The 12183-nt window shown below is 42.5% G+C and overlaps 1 protein-coding gene across 5 annotated transcripts in view; it reads right to left on the bottom strand.

Annotated features, from left to right (window-relative positions):
- The window catches only part of rell1 (RELT like 1), a 49662-nt gene that overhangs the window by 33947 nt on the left and 3532 nt on the right, over positions 1–12183 (bottom strand). For all 5 annotated transcript variants that reach the window (XM_079370844.1, XM_079370841.1, XM_079370843.1 and 2 more), the window contains exons 2-4: positions 7828–8040; positions 2953–3024; positions 730–787 (exon numbers count right to left, since the gene is read on the bottom strand). In XM_079370844.1, the coding sequence (XP_079226970.1) occupies positions 730–787; positions 2953–3024; positions 7828–8040 (343 nt within the window). The remainder of the gene's footprint in view (positions 1–729; positions 788–2952; positions 3025–7827; positions 8041–12183) is intronic.

The raw sequence follows: 12183 nt of genomic DNA, 5'->3' as shown, positions 1-12183 counted from the left end.
AATGGTTTAGGGCCTCACACTGGTACAGACTCCCTCTTGTGGAGTCTCTGCTGTATTGATGTTTTGGAAATAAAGCTGTGATGGAAGAAATATGACTCAAGGTACATCAAGTTTGGTTTCTTTTAGAGTGGCAGAAAGAATTTCCTCAGGGTGCTTGGTATGGAAGTCAATAATAAATAGCATTCACATCAGGAGTAAAGTCATGTATAAAACTGTACAGAAAGTTAAAAAGCCCTGCGCTACTTTGGTGGTACTTGGAGAGCCACATTTCTTTCTGAGGTGGTTATGAAAGTTAAAGAACCGCTGCATCGGTGACCTTCTGATTATTGACGATCCATCCAGAACGCTTTTGTCTAGGACAGGTTTGCTTTCTGTCCCCGGGATTCAGAACCAAACATGGAGAAGCAATATTTATTATATTGCTTTTATATTTTAGCTTGTTTAGCTGCTTTTATTTGTTCTTCTCTTTGATTTTTAGTTTTAATGCATTTTAAATGTCCTCTTTTAATGTGTTTGATGCTTGCCTTGCCTTAATACCACAGCACAGTGATTAATGTCCCCAGCTGCTTGTTCTCAATCAAACATGCCAATTAAGAGGAGAACTTTGGCCTAAATGCCTTCAATGCTCATCTCTTGCTCTGGATAACTCTCGTCTCTGTCTGTAGTGACGCTAACAAGCTTTCATGGAGGCTTATGCTGCCATCTGCTGGTTAAGAAAGGGACACTTACCCATCAGTAGAGTCGATGCTGTTTTCATTAACCATGGCTTTCAGGGCGTCGGAGTTCGCTGAAAATGAGAGAGAGAGAGAGAGAGAGAGAGAGTTAAACACTTCTACGGATAAAAGAAAGGAGCAGAAGGAGGGAGAGATAAAAGAAGGGTTAGGAATTAGCGACAGCAACGCTTCAGTGACTTCAAAAGCAGAGCGCTCATTGGAAGACAGCGACAACGGATTAACTGTTAACACAATTAAACGTCACATGCACATAACAACCTTCGAGGATGATTAAAATAACAGAAAAAAAAATCATTTGGAAGCAAAAAGAACTTTCTGAGTATGACTCAGAAAATGTAACGGTCATGATTTTTGACGAAGACGATGAAGTCGGACCTGTACACAGAGACAGAGTTCCCTGAGTTGCACTTGAGGGTGCAGCAGATGAAGGAGGTGGTGCAGACCTGTATCCCCCTCATATCAACATCAGGAACAACAAGGACTGTGACAAGAAAACCCAGAAGACTGATTATTTCTTTTTTTAGTCCAAAAGTGAAACTTATTTCCATCAAAGCAAAGGAACTAGATGTTTTAAAGGAGCCAGATTGTAAAGTGTGTGTACATTTTGTCTGGGTGAAGTATTGTAGAGGCTGCACCATAATTATCCTATACGATTGTTTATCCTTAAAGTAGCAATCCAGAGCCACGTCGACTCATCTGAGTGACCCTGTGGGGGTGAGTCACGATTTAAGGGACTCCAAGTCTACAAACGTTGATGCTACGTGAGGTTCACGAGTCTTTTCAGGAGGGGATGAGGGTTGGAATTAAACCAGACTTTGAGTTGAAGTGTGAGTCATTACTGTGGATGGAAACTGGTAGTCACAAGCCGAGTCCTCTGTACCACGGTTTGTTTGTCCTTATGTCTCGTAAAATAAACGAGATGAAGAACTCGCTTTTTCCTGAACAGCCGACAAGAGAGCAGCAACTGAGTTTAATCTTCTACAGAACAACTGTCTATTCCCCTTTCTCTTCTCCTTCATCTTCTTGTCTTCTTTCTTTTGTGCTGGATAAATTATTCAAGACACATGTTTCTCTACAAGAACATAACAATGTTCAGTCTCTAAACTCCTATCATCACAGATCAGGACTTTGCACCTTCAATGAACAGAACTGTTATAAATCCCTCCCAGGTGACAGAAAACTGTTGTCAGCCTGAAATTAAACTCAACATTGAACCTGCATGACATGATTTCACATGAGAATAGATAAATTCATAAAAAAACTGCAATTTCTATTTCAACATTAAAGTCTGAATGAGCAACTTTTGACATATAAATAGAGCTGAAATCCAGAATGTCCTCTAAAAGTGTCTCTGTGAGTTATGACTGTTCATAATGAGTGTCTCACTCATTGTGTGAGTCCTTCTGTCTGAGTCTACACTGTGTTTACATGGACGTATAAAAGTTGTTTCAGTGAGGGACGAGAGAAAAGAAGAACATTATGTACTCACTTCTTATTTGAACGTCACATCAGCGTTTTTACATCACGGTCATTTTGTGTAAATTTACATGTAATGTGGAGTTACAAGCTAACTAAACAGCGCTACCATTAGCCTGCTAACACAACAATGCAGCTCGGGTTGTTTTGGTTTCATGCTGGTGCTCAAGGGCGACATCTACTGGAGTCGCACAATTTTCCATTAAAATATCCAAGCAACTTGTTTTCCTTAAATACTAAAGTTAGGTACCTTCACATATTAAAAGCACCCTGATAATAAAGTGTTTCACAAATAAACCTGCCTGTTCCAGCCTTTCTAATGAAGTAGAAAATATTCAGTGGAAAACCATGACATCATCAGCTGCAGTCGTCTCTTGAAGTCATTCAGGTTTGTCCTGAAGGTGAACTTCAGATTCCTGTTTCCCGTGTGCACAATCACACACCGCGCCTGCTACAAAGAAACACGCACACTTCCTTCCTGAATAGTGTGTACAGTAACAAAGAACCTGTCCAAGACTTCCAGCATCAATAACTTCTTTAGAGAGAGGGGGTATTAAAGGCACGGCTTAAATGAAGGACAGACTGCGTTAAATAGGGTTTTTTAGAGTTTTGTAGAAGTGTATCGCAGGCATATAAAGACATCTATAAAAGATGCAGGTAACAGGTTGTTAATGAAGAAAAAAAAAGTGAGAAAAGCTCAGATTTGTTGTGAGATTTGGGTTCAACGACGTTGGACGCTTACCTTCATTCTTCATGATGTAGTGAACGATCTGTCCCAACGTGTCGTCGTTGTCACTGAAAGTGTTGTTCAGGTCTGCGAGACAAACAGAAACACTTTGATCCAGACTCTTAAAAGTGTCACAAGAAAGTCTTTAAGTCTTTGTTTAGACTGCAGCTTAGAGGCTCTTCTGGTGTGCAAGATAAAACTTCATTTTATCTCTTCATTGTATTGTTTTTTTATCAACATCTGTCAAGTTGTGTCTTTGGGCCATTTTTTGTCTTTATTGGTGAAGACAGCTGAGGAGAGAAAGGGGACGTTGGGAGGAGAGAGAGAAGATGGGGGGAATGAGGTCCGAGGCGAACCCACGGCAGCTGTGACGACAACTACAGCCCCTCTACGTGGTGCTGGTTTATCCGGCGTGATTGTTTCTTTGAAGTCGTTTCTGGAAGGCACATTGTGTTCCCGTCTTGAAAAGTGCCACACACTTAAAAAAAGAATCATTATTATGATGATTAATCTGGTATGAAACTCGGCTAGGAGATACAACAATAGCAAAACCAAGAGGATCTACTATAAGTTCAATTAAAAAAAGGAGTTTAATAATGCATCATAGGGGGGCGCCATTAGCCTCACTGAGGTTAATGCTCGTCCAAGCGGACGGCCCGGGTTCAAATCCGATCTGGCTCTTTTTCCTGCATGTCCTTCCACGCTCTCTCTCTTCCAGTTTCTGACTCTATCCACCGTCCTTTCTCTAAGCTAAAGGCACATAAAGGCCAAAAAGTGCACCATGCTCCTTTAATAATCAGGACAACACCAACAACAAAAAGAGTCCTGTGGATATACAGGTTCATATGGAGCAGGAATGCCAACAATACATCTAAAAACTGAAACTTAAACACAGCATTATGCAGACCAATTAAAGTCATGCATTTCTTCTACTGTGAATATTGTTATATAAGAGTTCTTCATGTTGAAATATGATAAAATAATCTTTTGTTTGAAGACCTTATAGTTTTGGCCACTGGGGGGTGCTAATAGTCCCTTTCATGTAAACAGGGGGTGTAGATAGATAGATAGATAGATAGATAGATAGATAGATAGATACTTTATTGATCCCGAGGGAAATTCAAGTATGGGATGTTTACAGTGTGTGCCCATGATGACAATATTATTCAATATTTCATTGTTTGTACCAGGCTGTAAACATGTTTATTTATGCTGTAAAACAGCCTTTTTGATTGCTGTGTGTATGTGTCATCCAATGTTCCTGCAGCCAGCTTTAAGCGAACACTCAACCAACTGCAGGATTCTTCACTTCCTCATTGGCTTCATATTTTAAGTCCAGAAGTTGCAGCTTGGTTAGAACCAATGAAAAGATGCTGTATACAAAACAGAACGCAGTTCCCCTCAGAGGCAATTATTCGAGCTTCCTGTGTGCGCCCCAATTTCTCTTCTCACCACTGATGAAGTTAAAACCTGGCAGAATTTACCGGATGCTCTGGCTGTGTGCGAGTGTGAGCTGCTCGCAGTGACAGCAGCAGACCGAGAAAGAAACAAGGAAACCTGATCTCTCTGAAACAAGAGGAGCATGGATCGACTGAATGAGCGAGCTCACTAGAATACACAAGCAAAGTTTCAGGGTTTGTTTTTTTTTATACCCTGCTCTTTTGTTGTCCTTTATGAGAGAGAGAGAGAGAGAGAGGGTTGGGCCCTGTTGACAGAGTCAGCGAGGGAAAAACCCCGGAGCACTCGTGGCCATTGTGCTGCTTGGCAGAGAGCTCACACTCAAAAGAGAATCTGGATTTATGTCTGTAATTTTCAAAAACCTGTTGCACTTTACAGCTTGGGTTGATAAAGGATGTAACAGAGGGGCTTTGGTCACCATAGGAAATAATGCACTCTTATGAACTATGCTTCAACATCCTCCCTTCTGTACCTTCCCTTGACTGCAACGCATGAAGCAAAAATGCTCACAGAAGATGCCAATACGTCAACGTCAGCAGTTATCATTGTGAGCCAAGGGGAATTAAACTGGAGGATTCCTATTACATAACACGCCTGAAGTTGAGTCACAGCATGAGCGATGCTTCTTCCTGGTTTCCACAGGGCCTCCATTCCTTAAAAATAAAGGAGACTGTTAAAGAAGAAAAGACTGCGACGCTAATGAAGCTAATCAAATGCTAAGTTGTCAATATTTCAGAGATTTTCTTTCAGATTTTTCATCCAATGAATCTTACATGCACAGGTTTTTGTTTAAGAAAAAAAGAAGTAACATATTACTTGTGTGCAGGCCTGTGCAGGCCTGGACCCAAAAAGGCCCAGTGAAAAGGTTAGCCTCCTGGCTAGGGATATAGTCAAGACCAGTCTATTCAAGATTTACCCAAGACCAGAGCGCTTCAAGACTGAGACACGACCAGACCATAAATATCAATGAAAAATCATCAACTTGTGTGTCACTCACAAGGTTGAGCTAATTCAATAAAAATCTAATTACAACTGGATTGAAGTTATTTGTTCTTTAAGAAAGGGGTGATTTCCTTCCAGTCCCAGTAATGTAACCTGTCAGTGGTGGTCTTGATTTAAAATCCACCTCGTCTTAGACCAAGTCAAAATACTTCTGATTCCGAAACGAGACAGAGACCTTGAAAAAGTGGTTTTGAGACCGAGATCGATTTCGAGTACTGCAGCACTACTCCAGGCAAACCAAGCGGTTCAGTATTGGTTCGTCTCTGTACGGCACACATTTGACATTGGCGTTTCCAACGACTAAAGCCAGGAAAGATCCCCAAATGACTGGTCTTCTCTGAAACAAAGCTTGATTGTATTTTGTATCAAAGAGCCACATGCCAGTTTCGTCCTTGTTGAATTTATTTGTGGGGTAGTCGTTAGCTATTAGCTGCTATCATGTGTTGCTATTATGTAGCTGACGCGGCTATCGACATGTGGTTTACACGATTTCTGGCCTAGAAGGGCTGAAGTGATAGACATCACTTCAAGTCAGCTTGAATCAGTAACATTACACTATGAGCGGCCTTGGAACGGTTAGGTATCACACTGGTGTATTTTTTTTTTATCTGATCTGTCAGCCCCTTCAGTACCTGGCATCCAGCTTATTCAATAAGTTCAGGAATTTAGTTCAGGACTATGACTGTTAGAGGGCAGGTGAGAACACAGAAGTGAATGGACCTTGAGATTCACTGTCACATGACAGGAGATCTTCACGCAGGCTGACTTGGAAAACAACTTCCTCTGCATGTGTTTTCCATTTAGTGAAGCTTAACAGCACACACAGTGTGATTGAGTGACGAGAGTGAGGTCAGATACTGACCACGAGTTAATGTTTGATTGGATTGGAATTTTTTGGAATCCTGAGCTGCTGTGAAAAACAAAGAGGGAGAAAAGTTGAGGACAATCAAATCCTTGATAGGGCTCGAAGAGTGTTTGCAACCAACACAAACAAAGTGAATTTATTGTAGGTTTAAAAAAAGCTTTTTTACGCCATGTTGATGCAGTCACGTCAAGCTAGCTATCTTCTACCCTCGTTTAATTCTCTCTTGAAATATTGACCAATCTTTATGCATAGCCTTACTTCTATTTCTTTATAGTGGTGCACGTACAGTATGTACCAGCTCCTAGTAATGCTGCTATTGGCTGAGGCTGGGGGAACAGGCTCATGTAAACCACAGACCTCAACCAATGACACACTAACAAGGTGACTGAGGAACTAGAAAATGCTATGCTAGCTGATTTCAGGGTTCTCAAACAAAACCTGGAGAGTAAGACTGTTAAAAAAAAAAAGAAAAGAAGACACTCTTTGAGGATGTGTTTTTTTGTCGGGCCCATACCGAAATTGATATTAATATTTTTAAAAATCTGACACCAATCTATCGGCCGATATCTTTCTATCACCTAATTTCTGAATGTGTTGATCACTCAAATGCAGTTATCAAACACAAGATGGTCACACAACTAGAAAGTAACTGTGTATGTACGTGCGTCAGTTTGACACTACAACAAGTGATAACACTTGTTGTGATAAGTGATAACACTTGTTGTAGCCCATATAGCGCCATATAGCGCCTATATAGCGCCCTCTGCTGGTGACAGCCAGAAAGTGTCATGAAACGCAAATGAAATCATTTTTGATGGGGGAATAAATCAAGAAACATCGGCGCATATCTGCCATAAAATTAGCCCATGCCGCAAGTCCCTGGATAAGCTAATATTGGCCGATATCATCGGCTGGCTGATTGATCAGTCAGACGGTCAGAATGCAGAGAGCTGTAGCATTTACATCGTCTTTAGAGTGACCTCTGATTGAATCTGTCTTGTTGTCTTGGAATAGGTTAAAACACCAGGTGGAGACGCTTCAAATTATAAGAGAGAATTATTGTTATGTCATTGGCCACTTTTAAAAGACATTTCATTTAAGTTCAACATTTCGGGGTGGGCAAGTGGTTAATTCGTGCACCCCATGTACAGAGGCTGCAGCCCGGGTTCGAACCAGAACGGTGGCTCCTTTCTCGCATGTCATCCCCCCCCCTCTCTCTCTCTCTCATTTCCAACCTGATCCACTATCTTGTCTCTCCACTAACAGCACAAAAAGCTTGTCTTGTTTTTATTTGTAGCCCTTGTAAAGCACGTTTTTAAAAGGTTACGTTACTTCTTCTCTTTCGTCAACCTATTGTCATTTCCGTCCTTTATGTTCTCTAATCTCTTTTCCATCTCCTCATATTAAAACAATGTGTTGAGCAACAGTCTAAGGTGTGTTCTGTGTACAGATGACGGATGCCTCACGTAGATGCAACAGTCGCGTTAAGCTGGCACAAACACAATGACACGCCGTCTTACGCTCTGCCGCGTCAGATCGCATTTCAACACCAAAGACGTCCTCACCTCCTCCCCGCTCCAGGTCCTTCTCGTCCTCCTCCACACACTCCTCCTCCTCCTCATCGCTGGCCTCGGTGGTGCAGCGGTAGCCCTTCCTCTTCAGCACGTGGCAGATGATGACCCCGAGCAGGCCCAGCAGGAAGAAAACGGGCAACAGGACGAACGCGATGTTCGGGTCGGAGCTGTCGGAGTCCCCCTCGCCTTTTTCTGTCGGACTCGCTGGAATGATACATTTGAAGAAAAAAAAAAAATCATTCATTTGATTATTGATTATTATTGCAACGGAAAACAGAAACACTGGATGTTTTGAATGCCCTTGACTGCAACCGGATCCCCCTCGGCGAGCAGCTGAGGGGATTAAAATCGCATCAGCTGCAACATGACAGAGATTTCTTCTCTCTGGATCATGAGTCTGCTGATGTCTCTGTCAACACAAGGTGCCCCCCCACCCACCCACCCACCCCCCTAACAGCTTATTTAATCTCAGAAGCTGTGTGTGAAAAGGCAACGGCAAAGAAAGTACGACATGAATGAAGGACGGTGCGGAGGCTGCTTGGTTATCTTGTTGTCTGATGGCAGAAAGAAGAGCAAACACACTTTACAACTCGAGGTTCCCTCTCCCACTCCCATCTGCCCATAACACACACACACAACGGACTTCAGACTCATTAGGGTGCCACAACACTCGTCAGGAAAGGTGCTAAGTGCAGACCATGAGCTCGGCAAACGGATCCTCACGACTAATTCAAACAAGTAAAGACACATTTTGGAGGCCTGAGCTCGTTTTCTTTTTGGTTCTTATCTTCATGTAAACTCTCGGTTAATAGCTTGAGTGTTTCCTCTGATGGCAGAGGCTGCTGTATAAAAAGTCCATCAGAAGTAACTGATCATGCTTATGGACACATCAGACATCAATCCACGACCGTCCGGACAACTGAGCCACAAGTCCTCATTTGAAGAGCCAAAGATTGTTTTTTTCTGAGGGGACAGAAAAAGGAGTAACAGTCTTCTCATATCGTTCATTTTATTATACTAAACCACAAAGAGCGGTAAAAGGATCTTCACATTTAAGAGGAACATTAACCATCGTCATGACAAAATAAAGGGAATTATACATGACTTCAAAGAGAAAAGAAAAAAAAAAAGAGGCTTGAAAATTGACCTGTTCTGATTTGGTTAAACGACATTTTTGATCCTTTTTCTTGAGAGTGAAGAGGTCGAAAGGTCAAAGGGCGGACTGTGACCTCCTGGCTCCGCTGTTTGAGCGCCACGTGAGACATTCCAGCTCAACACACAACGGAGCTTTTGTCTCTTCTCCTGCTCACATCAGTGTGTGTGTGTCTCTTACACACACACACACACACACACACACACACGGTTCAAGGTCGTCTTTACCATCCCTGAAAGAGGGCAGTAAACTCCATGCACACACATGTACAGAATCCAGTCAAGTGGACACTAAATCAATCAGTTTGGTAGAAACAAAGTTTCTCATTCTCTTAGTTTGTGCTGCTGAGAACAGAAAAGAAGATGACTCTGAGCCTTTTATCAAACGCTTTGCTCCATATAAATAAACCCCCCCTCCATGTAAATAACCCCCCCCCCCCCCCCCCCCCCCGCCCTCCAGCTCAGTGTTTGAGCGTCTGCATACCTCACATGTGCCTCTTCTTCATGCAAACAGGCGTCTGTGCTCGCTCATTGTCCCGGTGCTCTGGTGCAGCAGCAGACTGAAAACACACTGACAGAGAGCATTGTCTGCCTGCTGAGCGTCCTGTGAACGACTGCTGCTGCAGACCCAACACACCGACGCCTTCCCATCATGCCCCTCTTTACCGTCAAACCAGTAAATTAGAGACGCGAGGGGGATTTTAGAGATTAGTCGTGAATGTCTTGGTGATCAGAATAATATCTGACACACTTCCCTTAAAGAGGTATGGCTATAGCTGAATAGTTGAAACCTTAATTGATCATACTAGTGCTGGAAAATCTCTAACATCTGCAACATCTGCAGGCTGTGTTAACTCTTCATACCTAACACAGGAAATACAGTTCAAAATCAGCAAAGCATCAATCTTAATAAAAAGGGTTTTTTGTGACAGTGATGGAAAAAGTCTGCTGACGATGAGCTGTTGAAGAGAAGAATTTATTTTCATCTGGTGTCAAGATTTGATTATAGCCCCGCCCCCACTCACACGTGAACTCCCGACAGTTTAATTTCAGGACATGAACACCATGAACATTTGGGGGTGGGGACAAAACATTTCGGCACTGAATCATTTTACATTTTTTTAGCGGAACATTTGAGCAGGCTGAAAGGAAAAAAAAAAAAGGATGCCAAAAAATGAGGATGTTTGGGTTAACACAAGGAAGACCAGCGAGACAGTACCGTGAAAACATCCTCGAGCAAAGAAAGCATTCAGGAGTGATGTGCTTGTATAAAGAGGGGGCTTATGAAAACGGAACCTGGGCGTAAGAAATATATGCAAAGTGTACATTACATCCTGTGGTAGAGACTCCTGATTCTCTAGATTGTCAGACTTGTGGCGAGGTCAGATGAGATTCTCCCATCGGAGGACAAATCAAGTCTTACACTGCAGCTGTCCTCAGGACTGTAGCAGGTAAACATCGGACAAGATGATTGGCTCTCGGCCAAGCACCTTAACAATCACGACTAACACTCCAGGGGGTTTTCCCCCTTGCAGTACCGGCCAAAGTGTTTTTCTGTCTGTCCTGTGAAATCCTTCAGCTGAATCGTCCGCTGGAGCAGAGCCCGGGCGGAACAGGTCAGCATTACTGATTTAATTTCCTGCAGTTATTTTGGGGGGGGGGGATTTACTCCGTCTGTTCTGAAGGTTCTGTTACACGGACGCTCTTTGGAAATGATGTGAAATCATTCTCTGGGGGGAAAAAAGCAGGGAGAGTTATAACTGAAGAACAAAAAGAGATAGTTTCAATCCCCCATTGTTGGACCTCTGCGCTTCAATTCATGGTAGAAAATATGTTCGCCATTATTAAAGGCATATCCATTGACAACTGCTCAAATCTTGAACGTTGTGTTGGTCCGATCTTTGCAAACAACTAGATCAAATTACAACACAACAACATAACAGTGTCAAAGGGGACGTCAGAAAAGAGGATGTCTTTGCCTGCTGATATCAGCAAAAGACTGCATGAGACCAGAAAGCACATTTTGTCATTAAAGGACACATAGTTTCGTCTTTCTTTCCACATCGTTTCACGGTTTCTGAATCACTTCTTTGCTTAAGTGTTCATAGATGGACATCAGGTCTTTTAGCCGTTTGTCTTTAACTGGTGGCTAAACTCCGTCTGTAACTGGATCCATCTCTATTTGTAACCACATCACTCTCGTCTTCAGACTCATATTAGGAAGCAGAGAGAGGATGTGGGAACTGTTCCACGTCTTTATGTTCACCTCTGTTTGGCGAGTCAATAACCTCGGCTTCCCTTCATACAACAATGTCTATCTCAGTGAAAATCTTTAGAACACAAAAGACGCCAAAATGTTAGAAAGACTCAATGGAAGATCGAAGATAAAGAGTATTTGTCAACTGGACAGAAGAGTTTCTCGGGCCTGCCTTGTGCGATAACTTTGTGCAATATTCGAAGCTTCATCCGACGGCAAACTGGACTTGGTTGAAGATCTTGAAGACGTTTCACCTCTCCTCCAAAAAGCGTCTTCAGTTTTAAACTAAGACGGAGCTGTAAGCCTCCGTGGATCATTAGCATGCTAATGTTCAAGGATGACTCATCATGCGAGAGTGGTTAGCTCGAGTAGTTAGCTTGAGTGGTTAGCGCGAATGGTTAGCTCGAGTAGTTAGCTTGAGTGGTTAGGTCAAGTCGTTAGCTTGAGTAGTTAGCTTGAGTTGTTAGTGTGCGTCGTTAGCGCAAGTCATTAGCTAAGTTGTATCTACATTGAGACTCTGTGGGACCTTGGGGTAACATGTTCCAGGGTGGGACTGGAGCTTCAGCTGTTTTGGGTTCGAGAATTCAAACAGAATTGTTGGTTGGTAATCCATACAGCACGGTCTGGAATACAATAAACACTAACATCACTGTAAACGCTATTTGTCAGGTGAATATTTCTCGTTATATCAGCGTACATCCTCAATAAAATAACGCGATACGATAGTCAGTGGATACGCTAAGGGGGGCTGATGTAATCGGCTGGCTGATGAATCGGTCGGGCTCTCATGTGTATACATGATAAGAATGTCATGAACATGCTTGTTTTGGTCACATTTAAAAAGAAAGCTATGTACTCTACTGAAAACTAATGTATGTAGGACAAAAAAGGCAGACACTTGAATTACAGTTCATGTTATACCTCATTCATTTGGAGCA

Source organism: Symphodus melops, assembly GCF_947650265.1.
Source record: "Symphodus melops genome assembly, chromosome: 20".
Lineage (NCBI taxonomy): Eukaryota > Metazoa > Chordata > Actinopteri > Labriformes > Labridae > Symphodus > Symphodus melops.
The sequence above is the reverse complement of the archived record's forward strand: the minus strand, read 5'-3'. Positions and strand labels throughout refer to the sequence as shown.